Source organism: Eurosta solidaginis, chromosome 1 (assembly GCF_040869045.1).
Source record: "Eurosta solidaginis isolate ZX-2024a chromosome 1, ASM4086904v1, whole genome shotgun sequence".
NCBI classification, from domain to species: Eukaryota; Metazoa; Arthropoda; class Insecta; order Diptera; family Tephritidae; genus Eurosta; species Eurosta solidaginis.
The window spans coordinates 11,490,875-11,514,915 of NC_090319.1; the positions used below are offsets into that span (position 1 = coordinate 11,490,875).

Consider the following 24,041-nt stretch of genomic DNA (forward strand, 5'->3'; position numbering starts at 1 on the left):
TGGTTAAGATATTAAAAAATGGATATATATGATCAAATTTGACAATTTCATGCCTTAAAATACGACTGTATTATTTGTATTAACACTACAACCCCAACCTCGCTATACAGTCCCGAAAGTGAGTTATAAGTAAAAGCTTACATGTCTCTTCCGGCTGCTTAGGGTAGCTTCCATTTGTCTTTACAGAGTGTCAATTACATTTATGTGATCTCTAGGGAGGCCTTTTTGCACTCGCACTGCTATTGGAAGATTATTAATCCTTTCACAATGCTCTCTACAGGTAGCCCTCTTAGATCCTATAAGTTCAAAGAGGACTGTAAACTTTATATCTCATGTCTTGTATTGTTAATCAAATTGCATTATCAGCAAAAAAAATTTTGATTTATAACTAAATTTCTTTTTATAAAGCTTAGTCTCGTTGATTTTTATGAATAAGGTAAAAAAAAATTTACTAACAATCAAATTACCGTAACAGTAAAGCTATTACTTATTACTAGTAGTACAAAATGCCCAAATATGAAACTTTTATACGTACTTTTTTTCCATATTACCACAAACTCCATGCATCCTAAAAGTTAAGTTTGTTTTAATTTTCATTCAAATTACCCAATTAAAATATTTTTAATTGTGATTTTAATTTTGTTTTTATTCTATCTCGGCTAAAGCACGCTTATCTCGCTATCACCCTCTCTGCCTTACTTAGTATACTCGCCTCTTAAAGTTGGAACTTTGTTTTTTCAATTTGTCTTGATGCTCATAAACGCTTTTGCTTTACGGCATTCAACCATTTCTAGAAATTTAAAGCAAAAAGAAAAAATACAAAATAGTACCAAACCATAAACTTTTTTTTTTTTAATTGTAAAACAAACAAAAATATTTAAAGTATTATTTGAATATATTATAATTTTCACGCAAAAAGGTACGAGAATTTATTAAGCTGTCATAGTATTTGAAACACAAACAACAAGTCATCGTATTATATTTGCATTCTCCAATTAGCGTTTTGCAAAAAAAAACCTACAAAAAAATTTACTTTACTCGCAAAAAATTACATAATTATTTTTTTACTTTTCTTTCGTTTCATTTTTTTAATCATCCTGCAGAAGATTGAATGGATTTACGCTAAATTACTATTGCAAAAAAAAATTTTTAATTAAAATTATTTAAAAAATTAACAAAATTACAAAAAAAGAAACAAGTATCACAAAAACTTCATGTAAACAAACAAAAAAATCCAAGTAACCGCAATTATTTGAAATGAAATCAAACTCCCAAAACTAATGCAAACATAAAACAGCAAATACAACAAAAAGAAACTCAAAAATATATTTCCCCAATAACATGAAATTAATGAAAAAAAATTACACACATATAAAAAAAGCAAAAGTCAAAACATAACAAAAAAAAAATTTTGTGTGGTAAGTTAAGAACTGTTGATTTTACAATTAAATAACAATTATTATACAGTTATTCAACTTTTTTTTTGTTCTTAAAAATGCATTACAATATTTACATGTATAAAATCAGTTTTACTCTAAAATAAATGTGCTAATTTTCTTTAATGAAAAAAAAAAATTTGATATATGAATTGTATTGATTTTGTATAACTTTGTTTGCTAATTAGTGCAGTTTTTGTTGTCTAATTGTTCGTTAATTAATGCAATTTTCATTAAATATTATATGTAATTTGATGGATTAATCTACATATATGTGTGAGTGTATGTATATGTGTGTATATGTGTGTTTGGATATAAAGATGTACGTCTGCATTTTATTTACTGTTAGTCGTAATCATAAGTAAAATCATCTAGCTCCCACATTTTTGTTTGTTCTTAATTCCCGTGTAGGCAAATTTTACTGGGTACTCTAGAAACAATTTTTTTTTTTTTTTTTGTTAACGATATTAGAGAAAAATTGTAAAGTTTACAAACGGCGAGGACATGTTTCTGAATTTCACTTCTTCATCAGCTAACTTTTCGAGAGCTGAGCATTGAACTCGAATCTCCAGCATCCATACCAGTGCAAAGACAGATGCCTTTAGCTGCTCAGCCATATGAATGTCCCGTTGCTCGCTGTACAATTGGTCTCTAAGAATTGCCTTTTTGTTTTTATTCCTTTTATTCACCCTGTAGGCACATACACTCTGTATGTAGTTTATTCCTAATAGTGTGGATATGATTTTAGGCGCGCTTATGAAAGCTTAATAACATTTGTTTGGTTTTTGTTAACTGCAATTTTTGTAAATGATTGAGAACTAAAATTTGTTTGCTGTTGTTTTTGTTTATTGCAAGTTTTGTAAATGAGTCAGGATTTTTATTTTCTACAATTATCGCTTAATTAAGATGCCAGTTCAACCTAACCTCGCCTAACTTCGACAAAAACTAAGTCACCAACTCGACTTGGGTTAAAACTTAGTTGCCACTTAAGTTAGGCCAGATATCAGGCTAAGTTTTTTTTCGGTTTCCCCAACTGAGCTACTAAATCCATTTGACATACAAAAACCCTATCAGCTGTTTTATACATAGTATTATTTTTGGCTACGTTTTAATTGCACGCCACCCAGTGAATTCACACAATTGCGGGGTTGCTATATTTGCATAATGAAATAACTATCAATACTGCCATTTAATTCGACTCAAAATTTGTACTACAGCAACACTGTTGAAAGTCGAGAATAAGCCAGCTGACAGGTAGGCTAATTTGTGACTCAGCTAAGCATTGGTGGTGAAACATAAAAATAAAAAATATGACTTAACTAAGTTAAGTCGAATTGTCTACTTTGTTAGTTGAGAAGTACTGCAGAAATAAATTTGAATTTTTAATTTTAAAATTCTGACTATATTGCGGCCATTGCCAGACGAAAGTAGTTAGTTAGAAAATAAATAGATATTAGCTAACTTCTTTTTCTGCTAGGTTCTTGCAAAAGCCATATCCGTTCTGTTTTGGTTATTTAGTTTCATATGAGATAATATATGAGCCGCCTATCAATTTAAATGAAAACAAATTTCAAAACACAAATCTTTGCTCTAAGCTAACGTTTCCAGAAAACGCACTTTGTTAAAATTCACCAACTCATTTTTCATATTATTTCTTACGAATTTGATACTTTTTACGTTAATCAACTCACCACACAAAATAAAAAATTTGCCTTAATACAATTAAAATAGTTTCCGAGTATGTATATTGTATATCTATTTCAAATGTTTTATCTTCTTGAGGTGCAAGCTGCCTGTTCTTGTTAATACCATTTCTTTACATTTACAACTTACTTGTATGTACATAATGTTATACATAGTTATTTGTTTTAATTTTTTTTATTAATAGAACAAATGCACAATATATTTTTGTTTTATGAATTTTACTAATCTTCAAATTAATGTGTTTTTATATTGTTTAATTACTTCTATTCAAATTTGTTTATTAAATGCTTGAAGTTTTTAAACGTTTTGCTATAATTGTTGTTTTGCTTGCTTTTTGGCATTATTATTATTTTTATACATATACATTATGTATATATGATAACATATATTTATTTTTTGTATATTATTATATTATAATTGCTGTTAATAAAACTAAAGCTTAAGGCAAGAACGGAAAGGATTTTAAGAGCGCAGAATATTTACGCGAAAGTTTTAATATACATCTGTGCGCACAAAAATTTCACTATAAAATATTAAGAAGTTTAATCAGTTATTTTCTATTTTATTTATTTTCTCAAATTGTACAGCAGCTAACATTGCATTGGCAATTTAATACTATTGGATTTTTTGCGACCTGTGTTCTTGTAAATATTTGGCAATTCTGCTGGCTCAAGGTCTTTTTAATAAATGAAACACATAGGTTTTTTTCTTCCGATATATTTCGGTTACACTGCGGTAACCATCCTCAGGGAACTACTACTACGTAAACAATTTTTTTAAATAAATAATAAAACCAAAAACTTTACAATAAAATTGATTAAAAATATCACATACATTATTTTACACGTCCTTCCGCCGTGACGTGGAGTTTGGTACTGGTCGTTTGTTTGTTAGTAAATATTTATAGGTATGAGCGGAATGGTCAATGTCAGTTTTATAGTTCAGTCTAATGTGTTCTGGAGTGTTTACGATATGTAGCATTTCCAATGTAAAGCGCTTATTGTAGTGTTGCTCTTGTTGGAGAATGCTCGCGCTCTCGAAGCTCGGTATATGGCCGCTAGCTGCACAGTGAGACATTAGTGCTGTTTTTTGATTATTAGACTGTTGGCAATATTTTAAATCTGATTTGTGTTGCGACAATCTGGTTTTTAATTTTGATTTTGTTGTTCCTACGGAAACGCTGTTACATGGTTCGTTGTTTTTGCCGCCGTATGGGATTTTATATATGACATTGCTTTTTTCGGTTTCGGGTATCTTTGCTTTTGTTTTGTTAAAGAAACACCTTAATGTGTTGTTAGGTTCATGTGCAATTTTAACTTTTTCTCCGTCATAGCAATCAGACTTTGCGAGTCGTTCTGATAACCGCGGTTTTACCGATCTAAAAATGGTAGGTTTTTTAGATTTTTGTTTTCCTTTGTTAGATTTTGCATTTTTAATTAATGTTTTAATAATGTTGTTCGGGAAATCATTGCTCTTCAATATATTTTCCGCTCCGATATACGCAGCATCCGTTGTATACAGCACATAGCTGTATTCATTATCATTGACTTCGGGTGTTTTGAGTGGAAGTTAATGATTCGTCCTGAAGATATTTGCTTCTTATACCACGATAACTTTACAATTTACATAAAATTTCGACACTTAATTTTTTAGTTTTTTTTTTTTTTTTATCCTTTAGGAAAAGAAATTTTTTGATTGATTTTTGTAACTCAGGCTATGCAAACTAATCTGAAATTTCCCAAATTATTAAATCAAAACATTTTAATTCAAAAAATTGCATTAAAAAGTTTGTTCATACATTAAGATCTAGTTTTTCATTACGAGTGAGTTTTTGCTTCTTTGACTGTGATGTGGAGTAAAATTTTATGTACACAGCCATATTGGCAGGATAAGATTGAGATTAACTGTTCCAACTGTTTAAATTCGAACCGAAAAATTCAGCCTAAGTATTAAAAATGGCAAGATTAAATGGTTCTTTGGTAGTTGAAAGTCGCACTGAAAAAATGTCCCTTAAAGCAATAAAAGGACTTTTCGCTTAGTAATACAAATAAATATTCATTGGTTAAGTCTTAGTATTTCTATAAATTAAATCAAAAACCAGTTCATAAAATGAACTTGCCAACAATAAAGCTTAGCTATGGTACAGACAAACATACAAAGTATGTACTGTCCAAAGAATAAAACTATGCAAAAAAGGCAATTGGACGAAGTTGCACAACAACAAAGGCATGGCTTTGGCTGAATAGTTATCACCGCAGGAGTGCGGGTTCGAATCCCACGAGAAAAGGCTTTCGAGAGATTTACAAGATATAATTGAAACAGCTGTAGCCTTGTCCGTCCTGATCTTACGTTCTTTCAATTTTTCCAAAATTATTTAGTGTCAAAAATGTTTTCGAAAATTAGAGACAATTTTACGAAAACTTCGAACTTTTTATTTGAACTTAATTGAATTTTTTTTGGAGTTTGCAGTTTTTTAGCTCCTTCAATTTTGCTCCAAAAAGTACAAGTTATAGGTCTCTTAAAATTCGTATTGAATTTTAACAATTTTACATTCTTCATTCAAAGTATGCAATTCTTTGTTTTTTTATATATAAATCTTAATATCTTTCGTAAAACAAACTGTTAAAAATTGATTGGGTTACAAAATTGCATATCCAAAAGAATATATATAAAAAGTTCAAAATTTCAAGAAAATTTTCACAAATTTTTGGAATTTTTCGGAAAACGTTTTGAATTCGGATTGCTTATTTTTAATTACAAACTTCAGAGAAGTTTTTCTTAAAATATCGAATGTAAAAAAAGTTTATTGACGAAATAAAATAAAAATTGCCACTGCTAGTTTTCTGTTCGCTGCTGTACAATTACTTTAAAGAATTGTATAACGAAATGTAAGTAAACTAACCAACTATAAAATTTCAACAACGCTTTCGAAGAACAGTGAAAATTCAGGAAGCTTTTGAAAATCTTCACGAAAATTGCACTAACTCTACGCCGTCGTGGAAAATTGTTTACGGCTGCCGGCCAGAAAACGCTCAATCTCGAAACTTGATTAAAGAACACCATATCCCTTCTGGTTAACATCCTATTCCAGCTCAACGCAGAAGATCTAAAATGGCCTTCGAAACAAAATTTCAGAAATAAACGCCAATTTTCTGCGACTATTTGGTTTATATATTTGATTGTGCTACAAACTTACATACTTAATAATTTCGTAAAAATTCGTAGTACAAACTTTAGGATTTTCAAGATTTTCGAATTTTTTTCAATACATTTTCGAAATTACACAATTTTTACCAGTTTTCGTTCTACGATTCATGTCAGTTTTTTTTTTCCATAATTATATAATCACAAAAAATTTATAGTTTTTCCGCTCTACATATGCTTGCAGCTGTAAACTTCAAAATTACATCGTGTTACTACAAAAATTATTTTAAACTAAATAAATCTGTACTGTTAAGCACCAAAACTATTCAACTTTGTCTAAGTCATGCAAATATCTCAATAAATATTTCGTTATTATTTGAGTATTTTAAAAGGGAATGGGCTTTAGTTCTATAGGTGAACGCCTTTTCGAGAAATCGCCATAAAGGTGGACCAGGGGTGACTCTAGAATATGTTTGTACGATATGGGTATCAAATGAAAGCTGTTAATGAGTATTTTGAAAAGGAGTGATCCTTAGTTCCCTAGGTGGACGCCTTTTCGAGATATCGCCATAAAGGTGGACCAAGGGTGACTCTAGAATGTTTGTAAGATATGGGTATCAAACGAAAGGTGTTACTGAGCATTTTAAGAGGGAGTGGCCATGAGGTTAATAGGTGGACGCCTTTTCGAGATATCGTCATTAGGGTGGGCCAGGGGTGACTCTAGAATGTATTTGTACGATATGGGTATCAAACGAAAGGTGTTACTGAGCATTTTAAGAGGGAGTGGGCATTAGGTCTATAGGTGGACGCCTTTTCGAGATATCGCCATTAGGGTGGGCCAGGGGTGACTCTAGAATGTTTGTACGATATGGGTATCAAACGAAAGGTGTTACTGAGCATTTTAAGAGGGAGTGGGTATTAGGTCTATAGGTAGACGTCTTTTCGAGATATCGCCATTAGGGTGGGCCAGGGGTGACTCTAGAGTGTTTGTACGATATGGGTATCAAACGAAAGGTGTTACTGAGCATTTTAAGAGGGAGTGGGTATTAGGTCTATAGGTAGACGCCTTTCCAAGATATCACCATTAGGGTGGGCCAGGGATGACTCTAGAGTGTTTGTACGATATGGGTATCAAACGAAAGGTGTTACTGAGCATTTTAAGAGGGAGTGTGCATTAGGTCTATAGGTGGACGCCTTTTCGAGATATCGCCATTAGGGTGGGCCAGGGTGACTCTAGAATGTGTTTGTACGATATGGGTATCAAATGAAAGGTGGTAATGATTATTTTAAAAGGGAGTAATCCTTAGTTCTATAGGTGGACGCCTTTTCGAGATATCGCCATAAATGTCGACCAAGGGTGACTCTAGAATGTTTGTACGATATGGGTATCAAACGAAAGGTTTTACTGAGCATTTTAAGAGGGAGTGGGCATTACGTATATAGGTGGATGCCTTTTCGAGATATCGCCATTAGGGTGGGCCAGGGGTGACTCTAGAATTTTTGTACGATATGGGTATCAAACGAAAGGTATTTCTGAGCATTTTAAGAGGGAGTGGGCATTAGGTCTATAGGTAGACGCCTTTTCGAGATATCGCCATTGTACGATATGGGTATCAAACGAAAGGTGTTACTGAGCATTTGAAGAGGGAGTGTGCATAAGGTCTATAGGTGGACGCCTTTTCGAGATATCGCCATTAGGGTGGGCCAGGGTGACTCTAGAATGTGTTTGTACGATATGGGTATCAAATGAAAGGTGGTAATGAGTATTTTAAAAGGGAGTAGTCCTTAGTTCTATAGGTGGGCGCCTTTTCGAGATATCGCCATAAAGGTCGACCAAGGGTGACTCTAGAATGTTTGTACGATATGGGTATCAAACGAAAGGTGTTACTGAGCATTTTAAGAGGGAGTGTGCATTAGGTCTATAGGTGGACGCCTTTTCGAGATATCGCCATTAGGGTGGGCCAGGGGTGACTCTGGAATGTGTTTGTACGATATGGGTATCAAATGAAAGGTGGTAATGAGTATTTTAAAAGGGAGTAATCCTTAGTTCTATAGGTGGACGCCTTTTCGAGATATCGCCATTAGGGTGGGCCACGGGTGACTCTAGAATGTTTGTACGATATGGGTATCAAACGAAAGGTGTTTCTGAGCATTTTAAGAGGGAGTGGGCATTAGGTCTATAGGTGGACGCCTTTTCGAGATATCGCCATTAGGGTGGGCCAGGGGTGACTCTAGAATGTATTTGTACGATATGGATATCAAATTAAAGGTATTAATGAGGGTTTTAAAAGCGAGTGGCCCTTAGATGTATATGTGAAGGCGTTCTCGCGATATCGACCAAAATGTGGACCAGGTGATCCAGAAAATCATCTGTCGGGTACTGCTAATTTATTTATATATGCAATACCACTAACAGTATTCCTGCCAAGATTCCAAGGGCTGTTGATTTCGCCTTGTAGAACTTTTTCATTTTCTTCTACTTAATATGGTAGGTGTCACACCCATTTTACAAAGTTTTTTCCAAAGTTATATTTTGCGTCAATAAACCAATCCAGTTACCATGTTTCATCCCTTTTTTCGTATTTGGTATAGAATTATGGCATTTTTTTCATTTTTCGTAATTTTCGATATCGATAAAGTGGGCGTGGTTATGGTCGGATGTCGGTCATTTTTTATACCAAGATAAAGTGAGTTCAGATAAGTACGCGGGCTAAGTTTAGTAAAGATATATCGGTTTTTGCTCAAGTTATTGTGTTAATGGCCGTGCGGGAGGACAGACGGTGGATTGTGTATAAAAACTGGGCGTGGCTTGCACCGATTTCCCCCATTTTCACAGAGAACAGTTACCGTCATAGAGTCTATGCCCCTACCAAATTTGAGAAGGATTGGTAAATTTTTGTTCGACTTATGGCATTAAAAGTATTCTAGACAAACTAAATGAAAATGGGCGGAGCCACGCCCATTTTGAAATTTTCTTTTATTTTTGTATTTTGTTGCATCATATCATTACTGGAGTTGAATTTTGACTTAATTTACTTATATACAGTAAAGATATTAAATTTTTTGTTAAAATTTGAATTTAAAAAATTTTTTTTTTTAAAAAGTGGGCGTGTTCTTCATCCAATTTTGCTAATTTTTATTTGGCACATATACAGTAATAGTAGTAACGTTCCTGCCAAATTTCATCATGATATCTTCAACGACTGCTAAATTAGAGCTTGCAAAACTTTTAAATTACCTTCTTGTAAAAGTGGGCGGGGCCACGCCCATTGTCCAAAATCTTACTAATTTTCTATTCTGCGTCATAGCTTCAACCCATCTACCAAGTTTCATCGCTTTAACCGCCTTTGGCAATGAATTATCGCATTTTTTCTGTTTTTCGAAATGTTTGATATCGAAAAAGTGGGCGTGGTTATAGTCCGATATCGTTCATTTTAAATAACGATCTGAGATGAGTGCTCAGGAACCTACATACCAAATTTCATCAAGATACCTCAAAATTTACTCAAGTTATCGTGTTAACGGACGGACGGACGGACATGGCTCAATCAAATTTTTTTTCGATCCTGATTATTTTGATATATGGAAGTCTATATCTATCTCGATTCCTTTATATATGTACAACCAACCGTTATCCAATCAAACTTAATATACTCTGTGAGCTCTGCTCAACTGAGTATAAAAATAATTTGCTTTAATTTGGCTTTTAAGGTAGGCGTTATGATTTTTTATTGCATATTTTATTATATCAGTAACTTAATTGGTGTTTGGTAGAGGCAGCATGTAAAAAAGTGCACTGTCGCTGGTGATTTTACTTTTCCATATAAAAACTTGATTCATCGATTGAAGCATAGCCGTGTGAAATGCGAGATTATTTTCTCTACACCAAATTTGAAAAGAAAAATTAATATTCTGATAAGTGGCATCATACTTACAACGTTATTCGCGGCTATGCGTCTTGATGACAAAGTTTAGACAATCGGCAGAAGCACCTTCCTCCTCCGATTCTTGCTTTATGCTTTATAAATGTAACTTGTAGGCATTTCAGAATGTAATATAATTATAATCTAATTATAACATATACATTGGGGTGGGCAAAAAAAATTTGTTTATCCTTTTGGCATGGTGAAAATATTCTTCAGGACATCTACAAGGTAGCCTGTAAAAATGTCAGCTCTTCGTTTTAATGTTTCGCTGTGCCTCATGAAGAATTTAGTTTTTCCATCGTATAGGGAATTACATACCATTTGAGGTTGAACTTTAACCTCGACTAACTACTAAACGAGTCAACAAAGTAAAACATATTTCTTGACTTTTTTCGTAAACCGGTCAGTTTGCTAAAATAATATGTATACGTAGTGATTTGGACACTAACAGCTTGGTAGACTTGAAAATTAAGTACTCATATGATTTGTATGGAGAATTGTTAAAATATATTTTATATTTTGTCTGAAATCGGAAAGTGAAGAACCCTCAGGCAGGTGATTTCTTAGACCCACCTGTCACACTCATAAAATGGTGAATGTCCGTGTAAATTACACACTAAATGTGCATATTTCATTAGCTTCGTATCAAATGAGTATTCGCCTTTAAGTGATAAACATTTCACAACTTCTATAATAACTAGTTAAGGAGATATTACTTAAAGTTTTAGTCAAAATGAGTCTCATGACGGGTATTCTGACTGGACACTGCCTTCTGGCGTCACATGCCTTTAAATTAAGCTTGGTCAGTGATAGCAGGAATTGCGGGTTGGAGGAGGAAACGATCGAGCACGTTTTGTGCTGGTGCCCTACGCTTGTCAGGCTAAGATTCCAGCTTTAGGAGTGATACAGCTGTCAGATCTAGAAGCAGCAAATGGATTAAGTCCTAGAAAGCTTCTGGTGTTTGCCAAGAGGACGGAGTTATTTTATAACATAGGTTCTGGTTTTTGATAGGGGTTTTCAGTTTGGTCGTTAAAATAAACTTCTGGTAACACTACTGACTCAGTCAGTCTATGTGAGGTCCTCATGGACCGGCCAGTTCAACCTTACCTTTATTCAAAGTGAGGTCAAAATGTCCAACCCATCTAAAATTCGAGGAGATTTTAAATATCTTTATGAAAATTTCAAATTTTACTTAGTCGGAATGTCATCGGAGGTAAATCGAGCCAAGTCCTTTTTTTAAACATTAATTGGTTATTTATCATTGTTTCTATAAATAGAACAAAGCATAAAGTGAGCCTGCCAACAACGAAGCATAGCTTTGTCCAAAGAATGAAATCTACGCAAAGAAAGCAATTGGGACAAATTGCACAACAACAAACGCATGACTTTGGCTGTATGTGTTTGTCAAGAGTTCAATAAGTTAATAACGAGCTGACGTGAATGCCCCTAATGTAAATTTTAAGTGATTTGATTTTTATATTTAAATGAATTGGACTACAAAACACCATATGTATTTTAATAGTTATGCTAAAATTTTGGATAAAAATTTATTTGAAGGTTTTTAAAGATTTTAAAATTTTTTAATATTTCCACAACTTGATATAAACTGGTTTACATAGTTTTCGTTATGCAATTCATGGAAGTTTTTGGTTTTTAGTTTGACCAAAATGAATAAAAAAACAAGTAAGGAAGGTTAAGTTCGGGTGTAACCGAACATTACATACTCAGTTGAGAGCTATGGTGACAACATAAGGGAAATAACCATGTAGGAAAATGAACTGAGGGAAACCCTGGAATGTGTATCAAATAAAAGGCATTAAAGAGTATTTTATGAGGGAGTGGGCCATAGTTCTATAGGTGGACGCCGTTTCGAAATATCGCCATAAAGGTGGACCAGGGGTGACTCTAGAATATGTTTGTACGATATGGGTATCAAATTAAAGGTATTAATGAGGGTTTTAAAAGGGAGTGGTGGTTGTTGTATAGGTGGTCGCATTTTCGAGATATCGCCATAAAGGTGGACCAGGGGTGACCATAGAATTTGTTTGTACAATATGGGTATCAAAAGAAAGGTGTTAATGAGTATTTTAAAAGGGAGTAATCCTTAGTTCCATAGGTGGACGCCGTTTCGAGATATCGCTATAAAGGTGGAGCAGGGGTGACCCTAGAATTTGTTTGTACAATATGGGTATCAAAAGAAAGGTGTTAATGAGTATTTTAAAAGGGAGTAATCCTTAGTTCCATAGGTGGACGCCCTTTCGAGATATCGCCATAAAGGTGGGCCAGGGGTGTCTCTAGAATTCGTTTGTGCAATATGGGTATCAAACGAAAGGAGTTAATGAGTATTTTAAAAGCGAGTGGGCTTTAGTTCTATAGGTGGACGCCTTTTCGAGGTATCGCAATAAAGGTGGACCAGGGGTGACTCTAGACTTTGTTTGTTCGATATGGGTATCAAATGAAAGGTGTTAATGAGTATTTTTAAAAGGGAGTGGGCCTTCGTTCTATAGGTGTTCGCCTTTTCGAGATATCGCCATAAAGGTGGACCAGGGGTGACTTTAGAATATGTTTGTACGATATGGGTATCAAATGAAAGGTGTTAATGAGTATTTTAAAAGGGCGTGGGGCTTAGTTCTATAGGTGGACGCCTTTTCGAGATATCGCCATAAAGGTGGACCAGGGGTGACTCTAGAATGAGTTTGTACGATATGGGTATCAAATTAAAGGTATTAATGAGAGTTTTAAAAGGGAATGGTGTGAAGGCGTTTTCCAGATATCGACCAAAATGTGGACCAGGGTGACCCAGAACATCATCTGTTGGATACTGCTAATTTATTTATATATGTAATACCTGCCAAGATTTTAAGGGTTTTTTATTTCGCCCTGCACGTGAACTAAGTTCATTAAAGATATGTTGACTTTTGCTCAAGTTATCGTCGACGGACGACTGTGTATAAAAACTGGGCGTGGCATCAACCGATTTCGCCCATTTTCACAGAAAACAGTTAACCTCATAAAATCTATGCCCCTACCAAATTTCAAAAGGATTGGTTAATTTTTATTCGACTTATGGCGTTAAAAGTATCCTAGACAAATTAAATTAAAAAGGGCGGAGCCACGCCCATTTTGAAATTTTCTTTTATTTTTGTATTTTGTTGCACCATATCATTACTGGAGTTGAATGTTGACATAATTTACTTATATACTGTAAAGATATTAAATATTTTGTTAAAATTTTACTTAAAAAATTTTTTTTTTTAAAGTGGGCGTGGTCCTTCTCCGATTTTGCTAATTTTTATTAAGCGTACATATAGTAATAGGAGTAACGTTCCTGCCAAATTTTATCATGATATCTTCAACGACTGCCAAATTACAGCTTGCAAAAGTTTTAAATTACCTTCTTTTAAAAGTGGGCGGTGCCACGCCCATTGTCCAAAATTTTACTAATTTTCTATTCTGCGTTATAGGTTCAACTCATCTACCAAGTTTCGTCGCTTTAGCTGTCTTTTGTAATGAATTATCGCACTTTTTCGATTTTTCGAAATTTTCGATATCGAAAAAGTGGGCGTGGTTATAGTCCGATATAGTTCATTTTAAATAGCGATCTGAGATGAGTGCTCAGGAACCTACATACCAAATTTCATCAAGATACCTCAAAATTTACTCAAGTTATCGTGTTAACGGGCGGACGGACGGACATGTCTCAATCAAATTTTTTTTCGATCCTGATTATTTTGATATATGGAAGTCTATATCTATCTCGATTCCTTTATATATGTACAACCAACCGTTATCCAATCAAACTTAATATACTCTGTGAGCTCTGCTCAACTGAGTATAAAAAATTATATATGTTGCTGCAGCTTTTATTCTCATCAATGTATGTATATAACTAAACTCTACAGTTTATAAACCTAAAATTAGTTTGTGCTAAAATTTATGCTTATAACAATGTGAGCTATAATTTTCACACAGTCAATTAATATTTTTTTTTTTAATTTTTTTATATATTTATTGGCTTTAAATAAATGTTAAAATATGTTTTAATGAATGGCTTGTGCAGGCGCTTAGCCGCTAATTTATTTTATGTTTTTAAAAAAATATGTAAATACAATGTTTTATATTTAGCTTTTATACAAACAAATCGCGCTACTACACATTCGTTTATCATTGAATAACTACTTGCATACAACAATAAAGAACTAAAATGTATTTTAATGTACTAACAATAATAATCTATACAATTATTTACAGTTAAATAACATACATATACACCTAAAATGCATACAAATAAAGCGCTTAATGAATTTTGCTTCCTTATGAAACTAACCTAATTTTTTTTTCTCTCATTTTCCGTTCCCTACAATAAATACGAAAACACAAAAATGGTCACAAAATGTTTCCATCGACTGTTGTTACGCATTCGCTCTCAGAAGAACAATGGGAAAAAGATCTGGAGGCTGAGTTAAAGGACTATGAAGTGGTTAGTGAGACAACGACTATAGAAACTCATAGACGTGTCGGTGCCATTAAAAATGCTGCTAGCGGCGGCGGCGGTGGTGGCGGTATCGAAGATGTTGACGATGACGAGGAAGAAATACCGACAATATCAAATTTGCGCACACGTTCAGCGAACAACGATTGGGAAGAGTATGCCGATCTAATTGAAGATACCGATGATTTAAAGTAATTAAGAGCCTATATCGTAGCTTCTTCTAACTAAGTTCTCTCATACATTTGCATACCTACCTACGACTTGCGTATAATTTTATCGTATCATAACAAAACACCAATAAGCATCAACTCCTCCAATACCATTGCGCTACTACATACTCCATTTTTTACTACTATCTAATAAAATGTGTGATTTTTTCATTAATTAATAATTATATACTTGTATTGTATCTTCTTTTTTCTCCATTCCACAAAAATATATGACACATACTTTTCCAATTCCTTCTTTTGCTACCGATGGCCTTAAATTCCTTTCTAACCTTACTTTTACTTTCTAACCTTACTTTTACATTATTAATCCTCAACTTTGTTGTACATTAAATGTTATTATATTGCTACCAACTGTAAAAAAATATATATGTATTTAAACAAATATGTACATTCGTTACACAAAAAATTTGTTATACAAAATTCTGTAAAACCAAACAAAAAAAAAAAAACAAATAACTTTGAAATGTGCAAAAAAAATGTGTGTAAAATATATTAATTGCCAAAAAAACTTAAATTTCATGCAACTGTTTAAAGAACACTAAGGGATATGAGACGTATCATGCTGGGCTATCGTAGAGCCGAGGAGTTTTTTGCATTGTTTTAGTTTAAAGTTTAAACGCTACTATTTCAAAAATTTCTAGGGGAAGTGTTATTTTTTTATAATAATCAAATTTGTAAAAAAAAAGTTCGAATCATGTAAAGCTTTGCAAGTTTTTAAGGCGCCCAATAATTGCTTATCAATGCACGATTTGTGATTTGGTAAAATTTGAGGTTATGTATTGTTACTCTAAATAAAAATGATCAGAAATTGTCACTGAACTTTCAAAGGCGCGTATAAAAATATGTAAAGAAGAAAGCGGTAAAATACAAATGTTTACCTAAATAAATGGTTTATAATAATAAAAACTTAGTTATTTTTCACAAAATACATAGATTTAAAAATTATTTCACTACTTTTTTAACTAATTTGCATAATTGTTGACACGTTATTTTAGACATTTTTCTAATACCACTAAACACATTTTCTAAATGTAACACTTTGGCCTAGGTATTTGAATTGAATTTTTGCAATTTAGCAAAACTAAATTTTCATAAAAAATACATAAAGAAGTTGTTTAGGTTACACTGCAATGAAATTTGTACATGGCCACCCAAGTTAGCGCTATGTTTTGAATTAGCCATCAATAGATTTACAAAATAGATGATGTCCATATACATATGTAATACTCCTATATTGCTACAAAACGCTAGGTACATTCCCAAACATCAAAGTGCCGATATATTGCTGTTTAAATATTTTTGGTTTTGTATTCAATAATGCTGCTACAATCACAAAAATTGTATAGGCTGTCTCGTTTTGAATTCGAATTCAAAACACATTGCGAGTATTTTCTATTAGCAATATAGGAGTATTTTACATATATGCTGATGTCGGTGTTGTGCCATCTTCAGTTTAGTTTTCCGTTCTCGTTGTGCTATAAAGTAAAAGTTAATTTTCGAACAAAAGCTATGCAGATCTAAATTAGAAACTTTTTACAAAAACTATACAAAAATATAGGGCTGCTTAAAAAATACAAAAAAACTAGCGTTGAGTTATACAACAGAAAAAAAAATTGTTTTGGTGTATAACAAAAAAACTGTTTTGTTGAATAAAAATTGTTTTCCTTGTTAACAGAAAAACCCCGTTTCTCCAAATTTTCAATGAGCTATTATTATTTCTGTACAGTATCATAGGAAACTTTTTTCTAAAAACTATATAACTTCAACAAAAACCAATGAAGCGAGCAGAACTATGTTGCTTAGTTTGTTGTTGATTTTCAAATGAAATTTTTTTCTAGGTGAATAGAAAAAAATTAGAAACCATAAAAAACTTTGAACGTCTCAAAAAAATTGTGGTCGTCGATAACCAAACAAAAATTAAACAAACTTTAAAAATAAATGAAAAAAGCTAAAAAATTTTGTGCCGTTTTCATTCCATATAAAACAAAAATACTTTCAAACATCATCCTATAAATTTTTTTTTATTTAATAATTTGGGAAAAATTTAAACAACTTCACATCAGGACGGACAAGGCGACAGCTGTTTCGATTATATACCTTGTGAATCTCTTCAAAGCCTTTTCTCCCGGGAGTGGAACCCGCACTCCTACGATAGTTGAAATGGTTACAAACGCATTCAGCTACGTCATTCCTTAGTTGTTGTAAAGTTTTTCCTCCTATAAATTTTATTAATATTGAACATAGCTGTTTTTCTTTTTTAAAAATTTTTCTTTTTAAAAAAATAAAAAAAAAATATTGTTCTCTTATAGCCTTAAAAAAAAAACATCGAAAATTCAGAAAAAGCCTCGATCTGTTATTTTTTTCGAGAGTGTAATGAAAAGTGTTTAAATTGAAAAAGACGGTCAGCCTCAACTTTTTTGGAAATATAAAGCGCCAAAACATTCTTACTATATTTCGAAATGGTAGCAAAGTTTCTGAGCTTATTTTTTTTCCCAACTCGACACGATACTTTCTTTCAGCTACATTTCTCATAGCAGCTATATTCGCGCCAATAACTTGAGTATTAGGTCGTCTCGCTCTGCCAAAGGTTTTTTTTTTTGCGAAAAGTTGAGCTTGTTTTTTTTTTTTTTGTGAAAAACCCAGCTAGTTTTTTTGTTCTTTTTTATTTTATTTATCTGTTCATTTTCATTTCAAATTTTAAATTTAATAAGTTTTTGGGATTATTTCATTATAATTTTTTTGTTAAGTTTAGCAAATTTTCATTGTTAAGTTTTCTGATCCGTGCTTTTATTTCCGTAAATTAAAATAATTTGATAATTTTAATGAGTTTGTTTACCAATAAAACGTAAATTAAAATAATATTTGTTTCTGTTATCTCGCTGTGTTTCGACGTTGATTTCTCGTCTTCAATTTTTGATCTACTTAATGTTAAATAGATAAAAAGTATAAACATACGACATTTATTATTCTTCTTATATTAAAAACTTTTAATTTGTCAATACTAAAATAGTTTATACATAAATCAACATTTACATAACAATTACATTATTTTTTTTTTTTTTTGTGTTTTACGTGGAAGCATACAATTTTCTATGCACTTACCAAGTTGTAAAGACTCGGTGCACACTCTATACCAGCGAACCTCCAAGTCTAGGACTCTCTTATCATCTTGATGGGCTACCTCCTACGGCCCGTACATTTACCAAACATGGAGTCACGTTTTTCGTTACTTCAAGTACGGTAGAGCACTATGTGAGCTCTTTGGCTACTCTCACGTTATTGGCTATACAGCTATAGCTGCTCGGTACGTCCGGAGTTTCATAGCACCAGTCCAAATGCACCGTACAAAAGTATAGAACCCGAAACGGATGCAAGCTTTTTTATAGATGGCAGGCCTATGTTTGCCATTAAACGACTCTATGGTCTGCGCAGTTTTCTCGAAGGCTCCTTGAAATTTCTTTATTGATATTTTTATTATTATTATTATAATTACTGTGCTGTTGTTGTCAAAATCCTCTTTGATTTGTATTTTTTTTTTTCTTTTGTGAAGAGTTAAGTTTATTCGTCCCATTAGCCAAACCTCTTATCCAATTGTTCAGCACACAAAATACCGAATTATATCAAAGGAATTGTAGAACCATAGATCATGCAATATCGGTATTCACCACGTAGAGCAGGATGCCTGGCATATTAGCAGTAATACTTACTGTTGATTGCTGTGACGCATTTGTAAAAAACAAAAAAAACGCCGAAGCAGGGACTGACTTACCTAACCTCAAATGTGTTTTATTGTTTGCTTTGAGCTAAAACACTCTTCTACCATGCTTACAGGTTGTTAGATCTACTTGTTGAATATCGCTAAATTTAGAATATGGCAAAAATGTTTCAAAATACGAAATTCACTGTGCACTATATGAGTAATGGAAATCGGGTAACGGTAAAGGTAAATTTATAACAGCAATCAAAACGATTAATTGACAACAAAACACAACAACAAAGAAAAACGCAATCAATGCGGTATAACTACTAAATAATAATAACTAAGAACAAAAAACCAAATTACACCAAATTATGCAGAGCACACACTAAATAAAATATTTAATATTATTAAACCATATATATGTGTACATATACATATATATAAATAATTAACTAAATATGTAAAGAAACAACAAATACCACAAATCGACAACAACTTGAAAAAATTATGTTGTATTGTACGTCAAATAAACGAAAAAAATGGCAGTTCCAAAAACGAACCTAACAACATATTGACACAAAAGTTAAGAAAACAAAAGGAGAAATGCAAAATAAAAAAAAATAAAAAAACAGTGTTATAGCCTAATGAGTAAAGCAACTTGAAAAAAGCTTCAAAAGGGAATAATTTTTATTTTTTTGTTAAATTGAAGAAAATATTTATATATATACAAAGCAGATAAGTTAAAAGTGAATTAATAAAAGAAATATTAAATTACATATACATACATACACAATTGAAAATCATATAACATAAATATAGAAAAAAATGTTTTAAAATTAAACTTAAAAAACAAGAATTAATGCATTTGAAACTAATGTGTAAAAAATATTTAAAACAAATAGATGAAAAAACAAAACAAAAATTCAATAAATAAAAAATTAATTATATATATACATATATATATATATATATATAAATAACTATACACAAAAAATAAATATAAAAAATTATTAATAATAGAAGAAAAAATTATAAGCCAGCAATGCGCAAGCGTAAATGAAAGAGGAAATAAACCACAATATTATTATTATTAAAATTATTATTATTACTGTATTATTATTATGATATAATTACTTATGTATAAACAAATTACAATTATTATAATTAGCATTATGATTATTATGTATTATGCGAATTAAATAAAGACATTGATGATTATAATTATGAAATTATATTAAACAAAAAACAAAAACAACTATGCAACTTATTTTTACACGACAGCTCGGGCATCCATGTAGGACAAATATATAATTTACTAGCAGACCCGGCAGACGTTGTTCTGCCCTAAATTTGACCTACCTGTATACATTTTAAAAAGCTTTTTCCGTCTAACTCTGCCTTCCCCCTCTTCACTTTTTCTTAATCCTTTTATTCACTCCTCCCTCCATCTTTTTCGCTCCATCTATCTGCATCTTCGTCTCATTCTATCTCTCTCTCAGTCTATCACTTTTGTTCCAGTCCCAGTCCCACTCCGAGTCTCAGTCCCAGTCCTAGTCCTAATCCCAGTCCCAGTCCGTCTCTGGTCGGAAAATATAGGCAAATTTATATACCAAATTTCAGGCAAATCGAATAGGACGTATGTAAATAGGTATGTGGGTATTCACCCTTATCGCGAAGTTCACGCGGAAAAGTGTACGCCTTCACTTCTTTTGTTCGGGTGAACTTTTTCCGCCTATCGGCAATTTTGGGCGAACAAAAGTTCACTTCGAAACAGCTGATGCTCTATTGTGAATTAGCAGTGAACAAATAATATACTTACAATTGTGCAAATTTTGTAACAAATTATATATTTCCTTAAAATACAACAAAAAAAGAAATACAAAATTTATAAAATAATGTTTAGTATTGCAATTAGGTTGGTAATGATTGAGCGCGAGGAGAATATAAATGTGAAAGCGATTCGGAACAATAAAGGGACAGTTCTAACCCTTTGGAGCTAATTGATTCACTGTAAGCTAAAAATTACTATTGTCAGCACTTTTGATTAACAAGTTAATTTTTATTCAACTAGCGTTCGCCAATATTACAGGCTAAACAAGCCGGCATTCTAATATTTGCTAGATATTCTTACCAACTCCTTGCCACCATTGAAGCAAAAATTTGGAGTTCCACCAATTGTAAAGTTGAGTACATGTATTCGCTTTTTCGCATAGGGAAAAGGCGTTGGAAAGGACGAAATGGGTATTAGTCAATCTTGTTCCAGTGAGGTGTTCAACATTTTGGAACCGTCGCTTTGTCCATAATGGATAACTTGGCCGACTGATACGTTGTCATAAAAAATAGAATTTACATACTTAGGAATACAGGAATTTCACTTTTTTCCACTCAGCTTCCGATTGTGCATTATTTATTAATGTATTTCTAATAATAAAAGTACATATAATCATAAGAGTATCAAATTTCAAAACAAAAAATTACTTAGCATTTTCTTTTCCTCTCGTTCGCCTGTAAAATATAAGTGAACAAATTTCGGGTTCCCCGCTGTTCATTTCGCCCGAACAAAAAGTTGCCGATAAGGTGAAATCTTTTTCGAACACGAAACATTTTTTCGCCATCCTCTGCGATAGGGTGAACAAAAACTGTGAATATTTTCGGGTGAAAACAAAACTCGCGATAAGGGTGATTATTAATGCATGTTTCTATTTCGGCTTCGCATGCATATTTATCAGTTTTGCCAAGTTGATGCGACTAAATCGAATATCACAATGAATATTACTTTAGAGTTCTCAGCAACAGCTTTCATTTGATATTCATATTACCCACGCATTCTAGGGCTATCGGGGTCCACGTTTTGGCCTATATCTCGACACCCTAGTCACCCAGCGGTATAATATATTACTCTGTACTAAAGCACTCATCAACAGCTTTCATTTGATATCCATATTCTATAAACACATTCTAGGCGTACCCTGGTCCACGTTTGAACAAAATCGACTGACGCATCTCTTCAAACACCGGCGACCAACTAACACACAAGGTTTTCATTTTTCACACTTCACTATAATATTAAAACGAAATGCAGATATTCATTGCTTTTGAAATTCGGCTTCAAAATTGCCCCTGGAACAATTAAAGACTCTCCTGAATTAAAAAAAAAATCTTAGTACTTCTAAATCGCGGACCCACTCAGAAACCCCGAATCCGGGGGTAATCCCCCCCCCTCTCCCCCCTTCCCCATCTCTCGACGGGCCTGGTGATGTGCTATACTTGATATCATTCGCTATAATATTTTTTATTGATAACCAGGTTGTTTAATTAAACACCAAGCAATTACACGGAAGTATATCCGCACCACCTGAAAATATGAGTGCTAAATTTTCCGACCAAAACACTCCCGAAAACCAAAAATATATTTTTTTCCAAAAAACTGTTATCGCCAACATATTTACAACAGTTTTTTGAAAAAAGGAATATCTTTTGGGTTTTGGGGAGTGTTTTGGTTGAAAAATTGACCCTTTCGCCATTTTTTTTTTTTTTTTGGCAGGCTCGAAAATTATTTTTTTGGGTATGCGTGGAGGAACTTTCTTTTCCTGAGCCCAAATCCTATCGAAAAAAAACGATGTGGCGATATCGGTTAATTTTCGTCCATACAAATCGACCCAGGTTAATATGTACATTTCTGTTCAATGTCGAAGGATTTGGGAACACAAAGCCAATTTTAATTTTCCAATTCATGGTATAAATCATACAAGTCAAAAATCTTTCTATTTCTTCATAGCCATACCTACCTCTCAAATAATAGCTCACAGCATTGTGAATAAAACAAGTGTGATATCTTCGGCATAGACGTCAAAATTACAAATAGAACCGATTATCTATTTTTTAAAGTAACTACCGTGGTCTCATGCTGCATATCCTTCTTTCACCCGCTGAAGATAGCGGGCCGTATCTTCATCCTGTCAAAACGCAAATAAGTAGGCATCTTGAAAATCTTGTCAGACAGTTGACGGATAATAAAGAGCTAATTAAACTTCCTTAACCCTAACGCCGTAGTCGTAACCATACCCATATCCATAACCATCTCCAATGTGATCGATTAATGGTGCCTTAACCTAAAAATCGTGAAAATTTCATAAAAATGGAGAAAACGAAAAAAAATTACAAATATATTCCACAAAAATAAGTCTCTTAGTCATAACGTATCCAAAACAATGAATAAAATGTGCAAAAAGTTATTAAATCCACCAACTCAAATATTTTTAGGTTATGGATATGGCGAGAAGCCAAAAACCAATTGGTTGGCTATGGTATGGTTATGGCGTTAGCGTTATGGTATGGTTATAAGTCACCATTAATTCGGCCTTAATAATGAGAATACATGTCATTGTGGATAAAACAAATGTGATATCTTATCCGTCAACTACCTGACAATATGTTCAAGATGGCTACTTTTTAGCGACAGAATGTTCAATATGACGGCGTATAGGACCTGCTGAAGATAGGGCGATACAAAGAGATACAGAATGAGATCACGGTAGTCAATTAAAAACCAGGTGATCGGTTCTATTTGTAATTTTGACGTCTATGCAGGCGTTCACACTTGTCTTATCCACAATGTTCTTGTGTAGCTGTGTGATTAATCGCGTTTAATATATTCGAAGATCTGCCATTTAACTCCGGTTATACAAGCTTGAATAAATTTGAATAATGAGAAAAGAAGTCTGACGACACCTACAGATATACAAAAAAAAAAAAGTTAATATTTATTAGGATGGATTCGATTCTGAACTTCGGAAGCTAGTATCTTCATACATATAATTAGGGGCTAATTTCGAAAAACGATGAATTCGCTTTTTTGGTTATGGATCAATCTCTTCAAAGAAAATTCGCTTGGTCCAATGCGCAGCCAAGTTTTGTACAATGTAATAGATCCATTTAAGTGTTTACACCCCAACTACTTAGAGCAGTTTCGGTCCGCCACCTTTTGATCAAAATCGGGACGAAATTGCTGCAACGAGTTAGGGTATAGCACCTCCTACAAGCGTTAGGCTGATTCTCAAAAGTATTCACAATTCTTAGCAACGAATTTTCGGCAGTAAATTATCAGTGTAGAATTCTAGATGCGCTCCCACAATATACTATATGCTAAGTAGTGACTGCTCCATATGATGTGTAACATAGACTAATGTGTCCATTGTGTGTGAACATACTTGCTGGCTCATAAATATGGCGCCTGCAGCATCTTATTGCCAATCTCGTGTTTTTATTTCTCCATCCGCAGAACTTCTCATTTCAAATGACACATTGGAGTTCAGGTAAGTCAGATCAGACGCGATCGTGCTGGATACATATTCATCAAAAGCACTTGTCACTACTCCGACGGCATTCCCCAAAAATTTCTTCATGGCG

At 33.0% G+C, this 24,041-nt stretch overlaps 1 protein-coding gene across 13 annotated transcripts in view; it reads left to right on the forward strand.

Annotated features, from left to right (window-relative positions):
* Sap47 (Synapse-associated protein 47kD) overlaps positions 1-19,887 on the forward strand; it is a 153,732-nt gene extending 133,845 nt beyond the window's left edge. For 8 of the 13 annotated variants that reach the window (XM_067780155.1, XM_067780147.1, XM_067780138.1 and 5 more), the window contains 2 exons: positions 14,641-14,893; positions 15,467-19,887. In XM_067780155.1, coding sequence (XP_067636256.1) covers positions 14,641-14,893; positions 15,467-15,536 — 323 coding nt within the window. In that variant the 3' untranslated portion in view covers positions 15,537-19,887. Of the gene's footprint in view, positions 1-1,103; positions 1,341-14,640; positions 14,894-15,466 lie in introns of those variants that run through there. The other 5 variants (XR_010952244.1, XR_010952245.1, XM_067780214.1 and 2 more) reach the window with 2 other exon arrangements.
* The last annotated feature ends 4,154 nt before the right edge of the window (positions 19,888-24,041 follow it).